Here is a 20,514-nt window from a genome sequence, read left to right on the forward strand (position 1 = left end):
TTCAGCATCAAGGCAGGGTTTACTTCAAACCACCCTCATATACTCTATCTTTTTGTGCTCCTTTAACCAATGGCACATGAGGCCGAGACAGCTGTAGATCCAGGGTTCAGCCTGGGCTGGTGAAACTGAACAAAAATAACTGACCCACAGTAGGATCCTGACTAAAGGAAATCTTCCAAATGATAAGCTTTCAGTTACAAAATCTATATGGCAGCCCTGCAAATTAACACAGGCCCACAGCCCCAGGACTCTGCTGGGCACTGAAACAGACAAAAAGATCAATACAGTGGTCATGCCCTCTCCCAGGGGCTCAAAATCTAGCTGAGAAGACAAATACATAACGAGCAGTGAACTGAAGGTATAATAGAAGCTCCAACAGGGTGCTCTGAAAAGAGAGCCACAAATTACAAAATTATTCTTACCTAAAGGTCAGAGCAGCACTTCCGTTGGCAAAACAAGCCCTGCTCCACTTGTATACATATCAGAAATTTAAAGCTGAACTTACTTTTAAATGTTCTAAAATGTATACTTTTCCTTAAATTGGCTCCTCACTCTAATTCAGTCCAGGTTGGGCTGTTTGACACTAACTGTGCTCAGGGTCTCTGTTCTACAATGATTCCCCAAGTCGCCAGGCTCCTGGATGCCCAAAGCCATTCCATACTTGCTTCTTCTCCCGTGCTTTGTTTGGAACTGTTTGATTCAGATAAAGGGCCAGATCTAAACTACACCCCAATGCATTGCCTGTAGATTAAATGTGGCACTCCTGCAGGGGTCTGGGGACTCTATTTTACCTTTTTGTCTTCAAACTTGATCCAAACCTGGCTTCGAAAACCAGAATCCCATGACAAATGCATCTTACACCCCTTCCTCCTTCCTCCTTCCTCCATCCCACCCCATCACACTTCCTTCCTACCCTAAATTTCTCAATTATGCCAGGTTTGAACCACTTGTTGTTGGGATTCAGAAGGATCTCATCTGTCCGCCCCTTCTGCCCATAAATCTGGATGAAGATAGGAGAGTTGGAACCAGCTTTCTTCAAGTCGGTTGTCCAGACCCACAGGGACCATGGGAATTCTGCAGAGATAGGTCCAGTTGCACCATAAACTTCAAAAAGTGAAAAGATTTTCATGCTTCCAGTGGGGAAAATGAGCACATCAAAGGTGATCAAGACTGAAATGCAGGTTGTATGCAGTCGTGTCCCACTCTCCCATTATGTAATAGCAAGTACCAAATTTAGGGAATGACGGATTCCTTGCTATTTCAAAGTGCGTGCCTTAATGTTCATTTCTTTAAAATTAATTAATATTTTAATTGGAAGATTAAAACTTACAATATTGTGATGGCTTTTGCCATACATCAACATGAATAAGCCATAGGTATACATGTGTCCCCCTCATCTGAACCCCCTTCCCAGTCCCTCCCCACTCTATCCCTCTAGCTTGTTCCGGAGCACTGGCTTTGGGTCCCCTGCTTTGTGTATTGAACTCACATTGGTCATCTGTTTTACATATGATAATGTATATGTTTCAATGTTATTCTCTCAAATCATCCCACCCTTGCCTTCTCCCACTGAGTCCAAAAGTCTGTTCCTTATGTCTGTGTCTCCTGGTGAGAGTCTGTTAGTAAGTTTAAAGTAGGGGCAAGAATAGACTCCACCCAGACTGTGGCCAATACATTCAGAGTGCACTCTGTTCGACCATTCAGTTCAACAACTAGCCCATCACAGCAGCGTATCAATTTGGGGCTGCTGGAGTATCTACCTTGGTGCCATGAATATAACTCTGTGTGGCCTGTGCCTTGGAGAACTGAGCTCCCTGGGGGACCCTTTCCTTTCCAGAAGAAAACTGAGAAGCAGGAGGACTCAGTGGTCTGATCCTGGCCTTTGTTGGCTCCAGGCCCCTCCACCTACTTTTCAGTCTCTTCTTCCTGAGAGACACCATCTCATAGAGCTGCCTCTCGATCAGTCCATCCGCCTTCTTCTCATCCAGCCAGTTGCTGCAAGGGAAGGTCTGCTGGACGCCAGTGAAGGGGCACAGAATCACCACCTAGGGGGGAAGATGACATCTTCTGCAGCGAGTCCCCTGACCGGGACTTCCTTGCAATGTTCAACAGCCTCCTTAGCCTCACCTTTAGGGTCATATAGCCTATCTCATTAAATTTTGGATCAAGAAATACCTCCTCTAGGAAATCTTCCCAAAAAGGTATCATACATACTCCAATTTACTAGTGCAAATATCAAACATTTTTCCCTATACACACACTCTTTTTGAACACCATACTTCCTTGTGTGCATCCTAAAGTCTCAGTCTGAACCAAACAACTAGAATACTAAATTAATACCCTACATTTGTCTTATGGAAAAAGTCAATCACATAAAAGATAATTAATATCTATAATTTAATATGAAAACTAACCACCCTCTTCAGAGCTTGATCCTTATTCAACCTTCTCTCCTACACCTTGTCCATCTCTACTCACATTCTGAAATCATAGGTTCAGAACATGGCAGTCTATCTAACCCAGACACACCTAGATGCTTTGAAGAGAAGCAGAATGCCAAAGACAGAGATCTTAGGAACATCAAGAAAAAAACAGACAAATGGCAACTGGACTAACGGAAGCCAGATGATATTGGGGGATAAGGGAATTAGAATTCAGTCTAGAGTTCTATATCCCAAAACTTCTTTCAGGAATGAAAATGAAATAAAAATAATTTTCAGATTAACTAAAACAGAGTTTACCACCGATAGACCTTATTTAACCAAAGGAACTTCTAAAGGAAGTTTAGCAGTAAGAAGAAATCTGACACCAGAAAAGAGGTCTTCAGTGCAAGAAGAATTGGCAAGCAAACACACTGGCAAATCTGAACAAATAATGACTCTACAAAACAACATATATTGTGTGGATTTAAAAATAATTTAAAATAGAACTAAAATACTAGGCAAAAATAGCATACAACCTAGATGCAGGATTATTATCATTAGAAATTTCTGAGATTCTTGAATTGTCTAAGAGGGAAACAGAGATGGTGATTAAATTTAGGTCTTTTCACAGTAAGTATGTATGCTAAAATTTCAATAGTAACCACTAAAAAACCAGAAATAGTGTATAATTTCCAAATCTCTATCAAGGAAACTGATCAATTTATCAAAAAAAGAGAAGAAAAATAAAAGCAGGATAAACAGACATGTCAGTTATAATAAATACAAGTGGACTAAATTTATGAAAAAGACAGTATCAGATTGGATTGTGGCATAGATTCAATTCACCAGAAGGTTAAAATAACTCTATATTTCATAATGTAGCTTCAAACCATACACAGCGAAAACTGTTAGTTCTATAGTAAGAAATTTAAATATCTACCATTGACATTGGAAATTTCAACACATCTGTCTTAGTAGTTAATAAATCAAACAGACAAAATGCTATCGAGGAGACAGAAGATTCAAATAACGAAAGTAGCAAACTGAATTTATAAATAAAATCAAAATCTTAATTCAGCTGTTGGAATTATGTGCATAGGTTGAAGTGCATTGTAAAGTAAATCTCAAAAAAATTTAAATAGCATCATTAATGTTTCCTGATTAAAACAATATTGAAATAAATAACAAAAACATAAAAAGCAAAATGTATTTGGAACCTAAAAATTACATTTCAAAATAAATAATGGGTAATGAAAGAATTTCAAATGGAATGACAAATAAGAACCAAAAAAGCACAAATCATAGAAGAAAAAATTGATAAATTGCCTTTCATCAATATTAAAAGCTTCTGCTCTTCAAAAACATTAAGAAAACGAAAAGGCAAATTATGGAGAACAGTATGGAGAGTCCTTAAAAAACTAGGAATAAAGCTACCATATGACCCAGCAACCCCACTACTGGGCATAAACCATGAGAAAATCATAATATAAAATAGACACATGTACCCCAGTGCTCACTACAGTACTGTTTACAAAAACCAGGGCCTGGAAGCAACCTAGACGTCCATCAATGGAGGAATGGATTAGAAAGTTGTGGTGCATATAAACAACGAAATGTTACTCGGCCACAAAAAGGAGTGAATTTGAGTCCGTTGTGGCGAGTTGGATGGACCTTGAGCCTCTCATACAAAGTAAAGTCAGTCAGAAAGAGAAAAACAAGTGTCATATATTAACTCATATACATGGAATCTGGGGAAAATGGGACTGATGCACCTACTGCAGAGAAGGAAGGAAGACACAGATGTAGAGAATGGGCTTGTGGATGCAGCAGGGGAAGGAGCGGGTGGGTTGAGGTGAGAAAGTAACTTCAACATGTATATACTACAGTGTGTAAAATAACAGCTAGCCCAGCCTGACCTGGGGGGGTGGGGTGGGGTGGGGGAGAGGGAAGGAGGCTCCAAAGACAGCGGGGATATATTTATATATAATTGGGTCTTCCCCGGTGGCTCAGTGGTAAAGAATACACCTACAGTGCAGTAGATGTGGGTTTGATCCATAGGTTGGGAAGATGCCCTGGAGGAGAGCATGGCAACCCTCTCCAGGATTCTTGCCTGGAGAATCTCATGGACAGAGGAACCTGGCAGGTTACAGTCCATAGCGTTGCAAAGAGTTGGACACAACTGAGCAACTGAGCACACACATATATAATTATGACTGATTAGTGTTGTTGTATGGCAGAAACCAACACATTATAAAGCAATTTGGTTTCAATTAAAAAATAAATTAAAAAAAAGAAAATGAGAAGGCAACCCACATACTGGGAGATTGTTTATATATAATGTATATCATGGGCTTCCCTGGTGGCTTAGATAATAAAGAATCTGCCTGCAATGTGAAAGACCCAGGTCTGATCCCTGGGTCGGGAAGATCCCCTGGAGAAGGGAATGGCGACCCACTCGAGTATTCTTGCCTGGAGAATTTCATGGACACAAGCAGCCTGGTGGGCTACAATCCATGGGATCCCAAAGAGTTGGATATCATATTTAAAATACATATTATATAACATAATTATATATTATATATTCATATATAGATATATAGTTCTGTCATAGAACGTGAATCAAGAATACACAAAGAACTCACAATTCAGCAATAAAAAGATAAAAAAATTAAAAGAGGTAAAAAGAAAGGAAGATATACAAATATCAATAAGAATATAAAAAAATAATGTTCAATGTAAGTGGTCATCAGAGGCATGTAGATTAAAACCAAATTAAATTCCATTACATATCCATAAAAATACCTAAAAATTTTAAAGATTGGCATTACTAAGTGATGGTGAGGCTATAAAACAACTGGGATTTTCATACAATGCTGGTGGGCATACAAAATTGTGTAGCCCCTTTGAATATAATCTAAAAGACTTTTGTAAATTAAATGCATATTTACCATAGAATACAGAAATTCGACTCTTAGGTATTTACCCGATAAAATTACAAACATGCCCGTTAAGAAACTTGGACATGAATGTTCATAGCACTTCATTCATAGTAGCAAATAAAAAACAAAACCTGGAAATGACCTAAACATACACAAATAGTTGAATGAATAAACAAAATGTTGTATATCCTTACAATGGAATACTACTTAACAATAAGAAGAAAGAAATACTAATACCTGAAACAGTGCTAGAAAAGACAAATCTAGTCTTTAATGACTGAAATGGGATCCGTGGTTGCTTGGAATTGTGGAGATTGACTGGGAGGGAGAACAAGGAACATGTTGGGTAATGGAAACATTTCATATATTAATTCTGGTAATGGTTACATGAGTGTATATGAACGCATTAAAACTCAAAAAGCAGTACAGTTCAAAATAATGCCTTTTTATTTATGCCAGTTATACCCCAACGAAGTTGAATTTTAAAATGAAACAATAAAATCAAACTGAGTGGTAACAGAAGTATAATATGTGGGGTACGGGTACAGCACTAATTTGAGAGAAAATTATAGTATCAAAATTTATACTATGAGAAAAGAAGAAGGCTAAAATTGAATGAGCTAAGAATACAATTTAAGAATTTATAAAAAATAGCAACAACTGAAACCCAGAGAAATTTAGAAGAGATAATAAAAAACAATAAAATAGAAAATAAAGATAGAATATAAACAAAGAAAAATGTTGGTTATATGAAAGGACTAAATAAACTTTTGTGAGAATTATATTTTTAAAAAGCAAGAATATCTGAATAACTGATGTTAGGAATGAAAATAAGATTATAATTACAGATATAGTGGAGGTTAAAAGGTAAGGGAATACTGTATATGACTTTATATCAGGACATTTGAAGTCTACAAATACACACATTCCAAGAAATATATAGCTCATTCAGATTGAAGAGAAAATGGAAAGCTTGAATAATTCTATAACTGCCAGGCTTCTGTGTCCACGAGATTTTCCCCAGCAAGAATACTGCTATTTCCTCCTCAAGCAGATCTTCCCAACCCAGGATCAAACTTGTGACTCACATATCTCCTGCGTTGCAGACAGGTTCTTTTACCACTAAGCCACCAGGGAAGCCCCAATTTTATAACTAAGAAAACAAAAACACAACTTTCTTTTTTTAAATCAGTAATTCTCTCTCTCTTGCAGATGTGCACACACAATCCCACATTATCTTGACCAGATCACTGCATTTTACCTTCTTTCAGGAGAAGAAATGCTTCTCATTTTATTCTAAGATCAAACCTCACAAGGACTGTATGAGAAAGGAAAATCAAGGGCCAATGTCACTCATGGACATTAGTATGTAATATATTCTATATAAAATGTTGGATAATCAATTTCAGAAACATAAAATTAAAATTCATTATGACCAAGTTTGGCTTATAGAAGTTCGGGGTTGGTCTACCATAAGAACTGGTAATTCACCATAATAAATAAAAAAGAAAAACCATTTTGACTATCTAATCAAGTACAGAAAAAGCAATAGATAAAGTTTAATACCAATTCAGAATAAAAACTCTTAACAATAAAACTATAAATGATCAGTCTTAATAACAGAGTTTAGCAAGATAACTATATGTAAACAATATACAAAAGTACTTCTCTATCTGTCTACACCAGCAAAAAACAAATAAATAAATAGTTTTTAAAGAGATACCATTTATAATAGCAACAAAAGTTTCTATGAATATATTTACAAAAACATGTAAGACCTTTATTAAGAAAAATATAAAACTACACTGAGAATTATTACAAAGCTAAATTTTAAGGGGTCGTATATGTTCATAAATAGGCAAAGTTAGTAGAGTAACAATGTCAGTTCTTCCAAATAGGTCTACAGACCCAGTTGCATTCTGTTCAACAGTTCTTCATGGAACTTGGCAAAAAAATTCTAAAATTTCTATGGACGATAAAGGCTTATGGATAGGTCAATATATACCTGAGGAAGAAGAATAAAGTGGGCCCTAGCAGATACCAAGACTTAGTGTAAAGGTGTAAAGTGAAGATAGTGAGTAATGCATTAGTGCAGGAATAAACTAAATCAATAAATGGAACAGCCTAGAGAGCTCAGAGACAAATCATGTATTTGGGGAATTTGACATGTGACAGTTGCTCTTTCAGAATAGTGGGGAAGGGATTACTATTTAGTTAACCAGTGCTTCCTAGACTTCTTTAATGATAAGAATTACCTAAAGCATGTATAAATACTCAGATTACCTGGAAATTCTGACTCAGTAGGTTTGGGTTTGAGCCCAGGATTCTATTTTTAGAAATAATTCCAGGTGATTCTTAACCTTACTCAGATTTTTAAAGTCCTTCAATAAATGTTGGTGGGACATTTAAATATCTATATAGAAAAAGATAAAGTTGGATCCCCACCTCATACAAATATCAATGCCTGATATATTAAAGATGCAAATATATAAACAAGAAAACCAAACTCTACAGATTTTAGAAGAGGATATAGGAAAATGTCTTTAGAACTTTAGGAGAAGTAAAATTTTTTTCAAAATGCATTAACCATAAAGGAAAAGATAAGACAGATTACTTTTAATTTAAATCTCCTCTCCTTCAAAAAACATGGCAAACTACAAAAAGATATTTTAACATATACTATCAAAAATACTATCAATCCTAGACCACCTTACCTGCCTCCTGAGAAACCTGTATTCAGGACAAGAAGCAACAGTTAGTACTGGACATGGAACAACGGACTGGTTCCAAATTGGGAAAGGAGTACGTCAAAGCTGTATATTGTCACCCTGCTTGTTTAACTTATATGCAGAGTACATCATGTGAAATGTCAGACTGGATGAAGCACAAGCTGGAATCAAGATTGCTGGGAGAAATACCAATAACCCCAGATATGCATATGACACCCCCTAAAGGCAGAAAGAGAAGAGGAACTAAGGAGCCTCTTGATGAGGGTGAAAGAGAAGAGTGAAAAAGCTGGCTTAATTTCACATTAAAAAAACGAAGATCAGGGCATCCAGTCCCACCACTTCATGGCAAATAGAAGGTGAGAAAGTGGAAACAGTGACAGATTTTATTTGCTTGGGCTCCAAAATCACTGCAGACGGCAACTGCAGCCATGAAATTAAAAGACATTTGTTCTTGGAAGAAAAGCTATGACAAAACTAGACAGTGAAGTAAAAAACAGAGACATCAATTTACCAACAAAAGTCCATAACAGTGAAAGCTGTGGTTTTCCCAGTAGTTATGTACAGATGTGAGAGTTGAACCATAAAGAAAGCTGAGCACCAAAGAAATGATGATTTCAAAATGTGGTTCTGGAGGACTCTTGAGAGTCCATTGGACAGCAAGGAGATCAAACCAGTCAATCCTAAAGGAAATCAAGCCTGAATATTCATTGGAAGGACTGATGCTGAAGCTGAAGCTCCAGTACTTTGGCCACATGATGCGAAGAGTTGATTCATTGGAAAAGACACTGATGCTGGGAAAGACTGAGGGGAAGAGAAGAAGGCAATAGATGATAAGATGGTTGTATAGCATCACTGACTCAATGGACATGAGTTTGAGCAAGCTCTGGGAGATAGTGAGGGACAGGGAAGCCTGGTGCGCTGCAGTTCATGGGGTTGCGGAGAGCTGGACGTGACTTGGTGACTGAACAACAATAATACTATCAATAAAGATTTACTCTCTGGATTTAATAAAGAACTCCTAAAAATAAATCCAGCAATATACTATTCAACAGAAAAATCAGCAAAAGACATGAACAGGCATTTTCCATAAAGGGAAATATGAATGGACAGTAAAGAAATGAAGAGATGTTCAACTTCAGTAGTAATCATGAAAATAAAAATTAAAACCACAAGAAGATCAGTTTATATACCCAAAATGGTGCAAATTTAAAATTCAGGCAATATCTAGTGTTGACAAGGATGTCTAGAACAAAATATATCGTATAAATGGCTGATAGAATAAAATGGTGCAACTGATTTGGAAAACAAACTGGAATTCTTTGGAAACAATTAAGCTTCAGAATGGAGAAGGTAATGGCAACCCACTCCAGTACTCTTGCCTGGAAAATCCCATGGGTGGAGGAGCCTGGTAGGCTGCAATCCGTGGGGTTGCGAAGAGTCGGACACGACTGAGTGACTTCACTTTCACTTTTCACTTTCATGCATCGGAGAAGGAAATGGCAACCCACTTGTGTTCTTGCCTGGAGAATCCCAGGGACGGCAGAGCCTGGTGGGCTGCCGTCTATGGGGTCGCAGAGTCGGACACAACTGAAGTGACTTAGCAGAAAGTTTCAGAAATGAATATTCACTTACAGCCTAGAACATCCATCCTGAGAAGCTCCTGCATATTTGTACAAAGATGTACATACAACAGTTTCATGAAAGTATTGTTTATAGTAGCAAAAATCAAGAAACAACCCCAAAATGTCCATCAATAGAAGAACAGACAAATAAATTGAAATCGATTCATGCAATGGAGTAGATGGGAAATGAATGGTCTAGTTTCTGCTATCGATTCAGATGATCTCTAAAGCATAATGTTGAGTGAAAACTGCCAGTAACCAACAATATACACACAGACAAAATTCTTAATAGTATATGTTCTTTGGGAGAGAGAGGATTATATGATTGGGGAAAGACACAGAGGAGTTTCAGAAGCATTGGAAATATTCTAAGTTAAGTGATAGGCAAAATTAACATTTGAGCTTTTAAATCATTCTCTATATCTTACTTTTATTATGTATACTCTTTAAAGCATAAGTATTCCACAATTAAAATCATGTATTTAAAAATACTTGTTGATGGAGCCATTTAAAAACTAAAGTGGAACACTGCATCAGGAGTCAGGACAGACTATAACCATCAGCTGAACACCCCTGGATCACCTACCCTGTGTCTGGTCCCTGGTTGCATGTACAGAGCAGCCCCCATTCCCAACCATCAGGTAGACAAGACAGATGGGCATGTTACCATCCCAGCGTCCCCGTGAAAGGGATTTCCCATGTTCTTTGTAACTCGTCCAAAGGAAGTAGGAAATAGGATTCAGATTAGAGTTTGTAGCTGCAAGTGAGGGGTTTCCCTGGTGGCTCAGTGGTAAAGTGCATCTTTCTGTGTTAAGGGTCAGCAGTAAAGAAGCCGCCTGCCAATTCAGGAGACTCTGGTTCAATCCCTGGGTTAGGAAGATCCCTTGGAGAAAGAAAGGGCCACCCACTCCAGTATTCTTGCCTGGGAAATCCCATGGACAGAGGAACCTTGTGGGCTACATTCAATGGGGTCACAAAAGAGTCGGACGCAACTTGGTGACTAAAACAACAGAACAACAGCAATCTGCAAAGTGAAGAGAGCGTCTGAATCAGGCCAGGGTCTCCCTTACCTTCTCACAGTACCAGCCTCTGTTGACGCCCACATTGCCGTGTCCTATGGAAACCCGGCTCAGGGGGCTGAGGAGGACAGCCAACTCAATATTGAAGATATCTGTGCGGCCACGGTCAAACACACCGCCCTCCAGGAAGATCTTCCCGCTGTTCTTATTCCCTCTGACCCCATACATGACCAAGTAGATTTTGGATTTGGTGCCGGCCCCCCGGACATCCCCGGTGAAGACGGTGACAACATACGATATGGCTGGTATGGAAACAAGGGGAGGAAGAGGGGTCAGTGCAGGCTGGTAACGATGTCCTACCCACCTTCTCCCGCACCTAGCCATACCTCTGCCATACACCCCTATCCCCCCTAAATCCTCTTCCTCTGATGACATCCAGTGCCCTCTCCACTTCACTTTTATCTTTTTCAGAGTTGGGGTGCCAGGGCATCTGACTTTAGGAACAAACTGTAGGTTACAGGAAGCTGTCAGGCATGATTACAGGAAACTAACAAAGAGAAGGAAGAGCTTGGGTTGGCTCAGAATAGTACTTATTATGAATGCTAATTACCATGTGCATATTATTAATAGCTGCCGGATGAATTCTATTATGTCTCATTTAATTATAATAGTCAACTCGATTAATAGAGATTTATATTCGGGGCTCTCTGACTCATGGAGCTTGCTCTTTTGCTCATAACTTAAAGTGCAACTCTAATAATGGGCACCAATGGCCTTCTTGACCACCTGACATGGTGAGATGTCAGGAGACTGAGGGAGGGAGCTGGGCCATCTGGGTTTGGTCAGTCAGAGGCAATGTGAGGACACAGAGTTCTGGAGAAGAGTCAGCAAGGGGGATTAAACGCCGAGATGAGACAGGGTAAAGGAAAACACCAAAGACAAGCATTTGGACAGGAAACGACAGGAAATGCTGTTAAGGTCAGGCCTGCATTTTTTTCACTCTGTCCAGGATTCTAAGTGGTACTTTGAACCTTATTAGTCCTCCACCTCCCTTTCATCCTAACTTCATCCCCTCATCTCAGAGAAATAAAACATCTCTGGGAGATAGCACATTATTCATTCATAATTTGCACCTTCCCTTACTCAACAAACATTTACTGAATGTTTACTATATAACAGGCCTTGGGAGAACGTGACAATAAAAAGAAATAGCTACCGCCCTCAAAGAGTGGGCCTCCAGCTTTACAACGTGTGGCCAGAGAGGTTCTCACTCTCGACAGACTGCCACGGCCTAGGCTGTCAGCAATCCCAGTTTCAGACTGTCATTTCTCCTCCTCCTCTACCACTGCAAGCAAGTAATAGTAACACAGTTAAAGGGGGCGTATTAAATCTGCTCTCATGTATGTTATTTTTTAACAACTTTATTGCAGTATGTTTTACACATGCCCATTTCAAGCATAAAAGACAGTGATTTTTTATTTATTTGTTTTTACTTTTGGTTGTGCTGCCTGGGCTTTCCTCTTAGTTGCCTTGGGCGGGGGGCTGCTCTCTAGCTGTGGCCACGGGCTGCTCACTGCGATGGCTTCTCTCGCCGCGGAGCACAGGCTCTAGGGCACGTGGGCTTCAGTGGTTGTGCTTTCCGGGCCCTAGAGCACAGACTCGATAGCTGCGGCACTCTGGCTTAGTTGCTCCGTGGCATGTGGGATCTTCCCAGATCAGGGATCGAACCCATGTCTCCTGCCTTGGCAGGCAGATTCATTACCAGTGACCCGCCTGGGAAGCCCTAGTGTATGTTTTTAAGTAAATGATTGGCAAACTCTAGTAACAAACTTACGACACACCCAACAATGGTCAGGTAAGGCCAAGGCACCACAACGCCAAGGTTGAAAAACACTGGAGGGTTCCCTGGTGGATCAGTGGTAAAGAATCCGCCTGCCAACGCAGGAGACAGGGCTTGGACCCCTGGTCCAAGAAGATCCCACATGGCCCGGAGCAGCTAAACCCAAGTGCCACAACTATTGAGCCTGTGCTCTAGAGCTGGGGAACCACTAAAGCCTGCGTGCTGTAGAACCCATGCTCTGCAACAGGAGAAGCCACCACAGTGAGAGGCCCTCGTACCACAACTGGAGAGTGGTCCCCGAGCAGCAATGAAGACCAGGCACAACCAATAAATAAAAAAAAAATTTTTATAAAAAGGAGAAAAGCAGAAACACACTAGAGCAGAGGAGCAGGTGGCTTCCTAAACAACAGCCATCAAGTTCTACTCAAAATGTCTGGAGCAAAAGAAGGGAGAAATGGCTCCACCTAGAGGGGGTGGGGGTGGGATTCAGAGGAAGTGACTGGAAGCAGGAATTTGAGAAGAGGCAAGAGAAATGGCCTCACAGGCTGAGGGGAAAGCATATTCCAAAGAGAAAGGCAGAGAAAGAGGAAGGCCGGCAGCTCGGGGGAGGGAGAGGGAAGGCGTGTGGATGAGATGGGGGTGGGTTTAGATGCGGGACAGAGTGGACGGTGGGCAGATGGGGCGGGGAGAGGGAGCGTGTGCAGGAGCAGTGGGAGACGGTGTTTAAACACGCTGCTGAAACAGTCAGCTGGAGCCCAGCCGTGGAGCAATTTTGGTCCTATACCCCAGAACTTGGGCCCATCCTCGGTGCAGTGGGAGCCGTGGGAGGGTCTGCCCCAGGGCACCTTGTCAGCTGTGTGCATTCACCAACATCGATCTTCGGGAACACCTGTGAACTTCTGTGCTGGGAGTTTCAAGTTGTCCATGGAACTCATACAGGGTAGAGATTTAGGAGGCAGACCAAATCCTGAATCTGTCACTCACCAGCTGTGTGACCTTGAACAGGTCTCTCAACTTGTGACTCAGTTTCCTCTATTGTGAAATGGGAACGATAACTGTTCCATACTGTAGGGGCTGCTGTGGAGACTAGAGGAGACGACAAGGGTCAGGTGCCTACAGAGAGCCTGGCTTGTGGGAAGCACTCATAGTAGGAGGAGGGAAGAGTGAGTCCAGATCCTCGTAAAAGGACACAGGTTCACAGACTGGCTCCGTCCTGTGGATAACTTCTCCGGGGAAGTCAACATCTCCTCAGGGGTGCTTCCCCATCTCCTCTAGCATCAACAGAGCCCAGACTCCAGCCCAGAGGAGCGGAGAGCACTTTCAGGGGCAGGAGGAATGTTGTCTGAAGACACGGCTGCTTCTCACTTGACTGAAAGCCTCTAGGTCCACAGAGGAGAGCACCGACCCTCAGACAGAAAGTGAAATACTAGCCAGTTTGCACCTCCCCTTTCTTCAGCCCTACCTGTGGTCTCAGCTCCACCCACTAAGATATCCCTCTGGATTTTGCCGTCATCTTCATCCAAGGCCAGCCAGCGGTTGAGAGGAAAATCATATTTTCTTTTGTTCCCAATATCTTCAATGACAATCTGGGAAAGAGACAGTGAGAAGGAAGGTTAAGTGTCATGGAGGTCACACGTGGTGACCGAATCCATTTCTCCATCACTTGAGTGAACTCTAAGAATATGTTCTCATCTTCTTAGTGGCCCAAGGAGAGCTTATCACAAGGACACACCTGTTGTCAGGAAAACCTCACAAAGCACTGAGAGTCACACGGGCATGACTGAGAGTTACCTCCTTCCTGAATTACTGAGCTTTTGTTCCCTCCTCTGCGGATGACCATTTAAAAATGCAATGCAAGAAACTTGGCAGAATGTGCCAAATGAGAACCCACTCCAGTGTTCTTGCCTGGAGAATCCCAGGGACGGGGGAGCCTGGTGGGCTGCTGTCTACGGGGTCGCACAGAGTCGGACACGACTGAAGCGACTTAGCAGCAGCAGCAGCAGCCCAGTGAGACTGAGGGGCCAGAACTGGAAGCCTGGATTTGCAGACAGCACCAAGATCATCATCTTCCTCACCTGCTGAAGCTTGGGATTCTGGCCTTCTTACTGAGAAGGAGAGTCCACATAAAAAGATCTAGAAGCCCTGATTCTGGCACACTGAATCCTTGGATCTGGTGAGCAGGTCAGAAAATGTCAGCCACGGACAGTGACGTTAGGGGATCTGGGCATTCATGAAGGCCCTGGGGAGACGCACACGTGAGCTAGGTCAGCAAGGCTGAGATAAATGTATCTTCTCAAGCTCACCAAGATGCTGAGAGGCCCTCCCAAAATGTCCCAGAAACACCCAACTGAAAACTCACTCTAAGGTAACTGTGATTGTCAATTGTGATTGTCAATAACCAGGTCAAGTCTTCCATTGTAATGGGAAGGCAGACATACCTGGTGACAGACAGGGTGAGTGTTCCCAGGGCTGCCTGACTGAATAGGGCTGATTTTCAGTGGAAAACTCACTTCCTAAGATCAAAGTACCTATAGTGTGGAAACAGGGCATGTCTTGACCTACCCAAAGGCATCTCACCTAGTTCTAACCCAGTGTTCATTAAGGAAACTTCTGGGCTCATGACCGGCTCCTGAGGATACTACCCACCAGGGGGCAGCAGTGGCCTGAGCCAGTGACCAGCCTTCTCTCCCCAAGTAAAGCTGCATCCAAGCTCAGGTTTATAAATCAGCCCCTTGTGAGTTTGGTTGGTAAGAGTCACCCTTCAGAGCTTGCTGATTTTATCAAGTATCTGTACTTACAGAGGTGAATGCTTAGTGACCACTGTGGTCTGTCCAGAGCAGGTTCTGCCACTGAAGAAAGTCTAGCCTCTATCAATTCATCTATCTGTGCATTTCTCTGTTTTTGCTTTTATCTCCCAGGATTGGGGTTGAGGGAGACTGGGGAGCCAAGAATCTGGGCTATACCTCTTAATTGGCTTCACTCTGACTTTTACAAGGTTGGAAAAGCAAGGTGAAGAAAGAAAGGACTTAGTTTATCAGATAAGCTGTCGAGTCTACTAGTGAATCTAGATATACCGATTGACCATTTCTATCTTCAAATGTTCACAGAATGGAGTGCCAGCCATGATTCCAAGAGCGAATGAGAGCCACCCTCGAAGTTCACAGAGATGCCATCAATAAAGGGCCTTCTCCTGACCTGGTGTCTGATGGCAATTCTTGGCTTAATAAGCTTAGCTAATCTGAAAAACAGAATGTGTTGCCATTGAACACCTGTATAGGGTAAAACTAGCTGCACAGCTGAACCACAAAGGAAAGAGGCAAGATATGAATGAGTATTTGAGTAACTGCCAAGACTCTAAAAATTAGACTTTCCGAAATATGAAATCACAAAGAAAGGCGAAGACTTAAACACTGGTGTAGAAAGGATGAAAGCCCATGGATAGTTCTAGAAAACTTCCAGATATATTGAGTTGACCAAAAAGTTTGTTCACGTTTTTCCATCATGAACTTTTCGGCTAACACAATATATTGAAAAATGTAGACAATTATTTAGTCTGCAGGATGAGGCCAGAGGAAGCTAGCTCCCGGAGGGTAGAACATTTTGGAACATATCTGGTAGCAAGTGGTGAGCCTGGTGGGAAGGAGTAGAGAAGTGAGATATAGAAGGAGCTGATGCCAGCACTTCCACAGGAAGACTGTCCCTAGGCGGGGCTGACGGTTCTCCCAAAGGCATTCTGGTCTCTGCTGATAAGGGTCCTGTGGCCTGGGACCCATGATCCTGGTTGCTCAAGGGACATTACTGAGGGCCTCTCTGGGGAAGGACAAACAGCTTTCCCACTTCAGTTCGTGAGTTGCCCAGACATGCCTGGGTTTTCATAACGTTCCTTTTAAGAATTCAAGACAGCTCAGGAGTGGTTTTTGCTAACAGAAAGAAATGGTGGTGCTCCCTCCAGATCACTGTTGTTCTAGCAGAGACAACAGTAAAATAAGACTGGAAAGATAGAAGTGACCTAACCATGAATGATATAGAAGCACACACGTGGAGTGTGTATGAGAAACAGAAGCAATAACCTAATGGCAAACAAGAACCATTATCTCCTGGAGGAATATTCTCCACCTGCAGACAAGTCTACAGGCAGGGCTGACCTTCCAAGAAGCTTGTGGGAAACCAGGGATCATGAGCCTTGGGAGGCAAGATGGCAGCCAGATAAAGGGACCTGTCCAAGGTGGGGCCCACTCTGTCTTGCAAGAACAGGGACACAGCAGTTACAATGAGACCACCCATTACAAAAAGCCAAAGAGCATAGTGCTAAGTCCCTTCAGTCGTGTCTGACTCTGTGTGACCCTCTGGATTGTAACCCGCCAGGCTCCTCTGTCCATAGGATTCTCCAAGCAAGAATACAGGGGTGGGTCGCCATGCCCTCCTCCAGGGGATCTTCCCAACTCAGGGTTCGAACCCACGTCTGTCACGTCTCCTGCATTAGCAGGCAGGTTCTTTACCACTGGCGCCACCTGGGAAGCCCCAACGAGGATAAAAACGTGAAAGCCTGCAAGTGTAGTCGCTCAGTTGTGTCTGACTCTTTGTGACCCCATGGACTGTAGCCCATCAGGCTCCTCTGTCCATGGAATTCTCTAGGCAAGAATACCAGAGTGGATTGCCATTCCTTCTCCAGGGCATCTTCCCAACCCTTGGTTCAAACCTGGGTCTCCCACATTGCAGACAGATTTTTTACCATCTGAGCCACAAAGGAAGCAAAGAGGATAAACCACCCACAAAAAAGGGGAGCCAAAGATGAAGCTGACAAGCAGAGTTTCTTTCTTTCTGGATCTTTCCAGACAGTTCACAGACACCCCTACACGACCCAGGGCCTGGGGGCTGGTTTCCTCCTGCATGGGTCAGACATGTCAGTGTGAGCACATGGAGCTGGTCTTAGAGCCAGCACGTTGTAGATGGATGTAGAGAGTCACCCATGACCTACAGTAGCCCTCCCTCCTTGACATGGAAATAACTTCCACCAACCTGACATAGCCTGGTTGGAGAAGAGGCCCATTTCGGGCAGAAGAGACAAAATCTCCACACGCAGGGCAATCCAGGGAAACTGAAGTGTCTTCTCCTTCCCGCCCACATGCCAAGGTGCCTGAGATGCAGACAGGCTGGGTGATCCACAACGCTCCCTCTCTGCACCAGTCATGGAACAGAAAATGATGCCAGGCCTACCGGTGTTTCCAATCTTCCCTTTGAAAATGCATGTCTGTTATCCAGTCAAGGTGGCCCTCGCTTGACTCATAAGCAGCCATGCCGCATTCCAAGAACCACTGTTTTTTCTTTTGGGCTGCACTGGGTCATAGCTGCAGCACTTGAGATCTTCGTTTCCACACATGGACTCTCTGGTCGTGGCGTGGGGGCTCTGGAGCACGTGGGCTCAGTTTCCCCACAGTATGTGGGATCTTCGTTCCCCAAACAGGGATCAAACCTGCATCCTCTCCATTACAAGGCAGATTCTTAACCACTGGGCCACCAGAGCACTCCCCAAGAACCACTATTGAACTGTGGTTTACATTTCTAGTTCTTAGATCATAGGACAAGGGAGAGGTAGGTTTTGACACAGGAGAAAAAACAGATGCAGACTTTGGAGCTTACAAACCCACTTGGAAATAAATCAGCTTCCAGGGGTTAGTAGAGGAGACCTGGGCTCATGGAAGAAAGAGGGAATGGTCTACGAGGGAAACTGAAGCTCAGCAAAGGAAGAGGGTGGGCGGCCTCCTGCTGCCCCCGAGCTCTGGGCCTCACTCATCACACTGAAATGCTGTGTCAGATGCTATGCAACACGCCACAAGCATGAGTAACTGCAGGCGACAGCACGTGGACGGTGTCACCCCCGGCGCTCTCAGCCCTTCCTCTGCCTTTCACTCCGCTCTTCTGAGCCGGTCCACGTGCCCACTCCTTCGTCACTGCCCCAGGCTGCCTCATTCAATAAGGACCTTCAGTCGCTTCTTCTGATCACGCCCGTGGTGGCCCTGCCCTCAGTTAGCCCCTGACATGCTTCCTCAGTTCTCTGAGCCCTGTGCCCTGGCCCTGAGTTATTCAATATTCCGGTGCCATCTTCCAGCTGCCCTACCTGGCAAAGCCCTGCCTGTGTTCATGGCCCAGCTCCAACAGACCCGCCCTGGAACCTCTTTTGATGCCCAGTCAGGCGCTGCTAACCCCAACATTTGTTTGTACCTCATGAAAGACACTTGCCTCATCCAGCTTTGTATTAAAGTTGGGGTGATTCTGTTTTCTGACTTATAAACCAGGACATTTGGATTGATCAACAGTTGTGGGGCCCTTAGGACAGAATGTTCGTTCACTGAAAGCTGGACTTTCCCTAAAGTTTTGGGATATAAGGTTACAGTAAGTAACCTGCCTTCCAGTAAATAACCTACCTTAATGTAAGTATTCAGTCTTATCTCTTTTAGAGGCAGAACCATGTCCATTGTAACAGTCATTCATAACATAGGGCCTAGGATTTAATAGTCACCCAGTAAATGTTTGTTGAATGTTGAGTATAAATTGGTGACATGAGGCCACGCCGAGTTTCTTGAGGTCCCTGAAATCTGCTCCATGAGTCTTTATCTCCACTTCCTGTCAGAGCCAGTGGTACTGGTTGAACTTAAGCTCCCTAAGGCATGTGGCAGGGGACCTACCCAATTCCGGATTTTCTAACGCATGGCACAGTGGAGAGAATCCAGACTTGGAGTCCAGAGGACTGGGGACAGGTCCCATCCCTGCCCCAGAGAGCTATAGGACCTCGGGCAAATCCTCTCCTGAAGCAGATGGGCCAAAGGCAAGGCCCACTGGCAGTGTGATGTTCCATCTTGTGACTCTTGTTCTTTGGAGCCGGTGATTGAGCTGAACTGATCATCTGAATTAGTCACAAATGTTGGACTAAGCAGACATGGGGACCCAAGCCATGTGCAAAGCCTGTGGGAGGGAGATGCCAGCCTCGGGGAAGGAATGAAGAACAGGGGGCTGAGGAATACACATGGACAACTGACTAACGAAGAAGGGGAGGGAGGCGACCTATGAAGGCTGTCAGATTTATCCTTCCAAGCCGCCACACAGAAATACCAAAGGAGCAGTTGTCATGTGGTGTCCAAGGCAACCAACCAGGCCACTTCTAGAACGGGAGCACTTGCTGTAGAATTGTCGAATGTGGAAATGCAGACAATCTAACGGCACTTTAACTGGTGTCTCTGTGGAGGTGAGGTGAGGAAGGGCAGCATGGAAACCCAGTCTCCATGGGGAGGCAGGAGGCTAGGGCTGGCTACGCACTGTGTAGTCATAGGGATGAGAGGTAGCCTCTGGTTTCCAGGTTGCACTTACTCTGCCTGGGACCTAAAATCCTCTTCTTCCTTCCTCACCAGAATTCCTCCTTCAAGAAAATACCTAGTAAATCCAGGTACTCTGACCTACAAAATACTAGAATTATTTTTATGTCTTATTCCCAAGTATTATTTCGGTTTGGCTTAAGTTAAAGGAACAGACTGTTAGGAGTTCTTCAGAAGCCAGTGAACACTCGGAGGCACACTCCCCTTGGGAACCTGCCTGCCAGGCCCTGAACTCACCCCTACACATAATACTGGCCCCAAGAGAATAACCAATCTCATGCTGAAAGTAGCCTGCTTGGCTTCTGGTTTAAAACAGTGTCTGAGTAGCAAACATAAAGGAAAAAGAAGCAAAGAAAGGAAGGAGAGAGGGAAGAAGGAAAAATCATTCTGAAGAATGAAAAGAAGAGCGGAAATCTGGAAAGGACTGAATAAAGGATACAGAAAAAGAATAAAGTATAATAAAAGGATAAAGGATATACAAAAAGAAGACAAGAAACTGTACTTAATCGCTCAATTGTGTCTGACTCTTTGCAACCCCATGGACTTAGCCTACCAGGCTCCTCTGTCCATGG

At 43.1% G+C, this 20,514-nt stretch overlaps 1 protein-coding gene across 1 annotated transcript in view; it reads right to left on the minus strand.

Moving 5' to 3' along the window:
• LOXHD1 (lipoxygenase homology PLAT domains 1) overlaps positions 1-20,514 on the minus strand; it is a 210,111-nt gene that overhangs the window by 138,924 nt on the left and 50,673 nt on the right. Inside the window, exons 7-10 of the mRNA XM_059881070.1 lie at positions 14,035-14,158; positions 10,784-11,034; positions 1,910-2,045; positions 914-1,074 (exon numbers count right to left, since the gene is read on the minus strand). Of these exons, the coding sequence (XP_059737053.1) occupies positions 914-1,074; positions 1,910-2,045; positions 10,784-11,034; positions 14,035-14,158 (672 nt within the window). The remainder of the gene's footprint in view (positions 1-913; positions 1,075-1,909; positions 2,046-10,783; positions 11,035-14,034; positions 14,159-20,514) is intronic.

The sequence above is a fragment of the Bos taurus genome, chromosome 24 (assembly GCF_002263795.3).
Source record: "Bos taurus isolate L1 Dominette 01449 registration number 42190680 breed Hereford chromosome 24, ARS-UCD2.0, whole genome shotgun sequence".
Classification (NCBI taxonomy): domain Eukaryota; kingdom Metazoa; phylum Chordata; class Mammalia; order Artiodactyla; family Bovidae; genus Bos; species Bos taurus.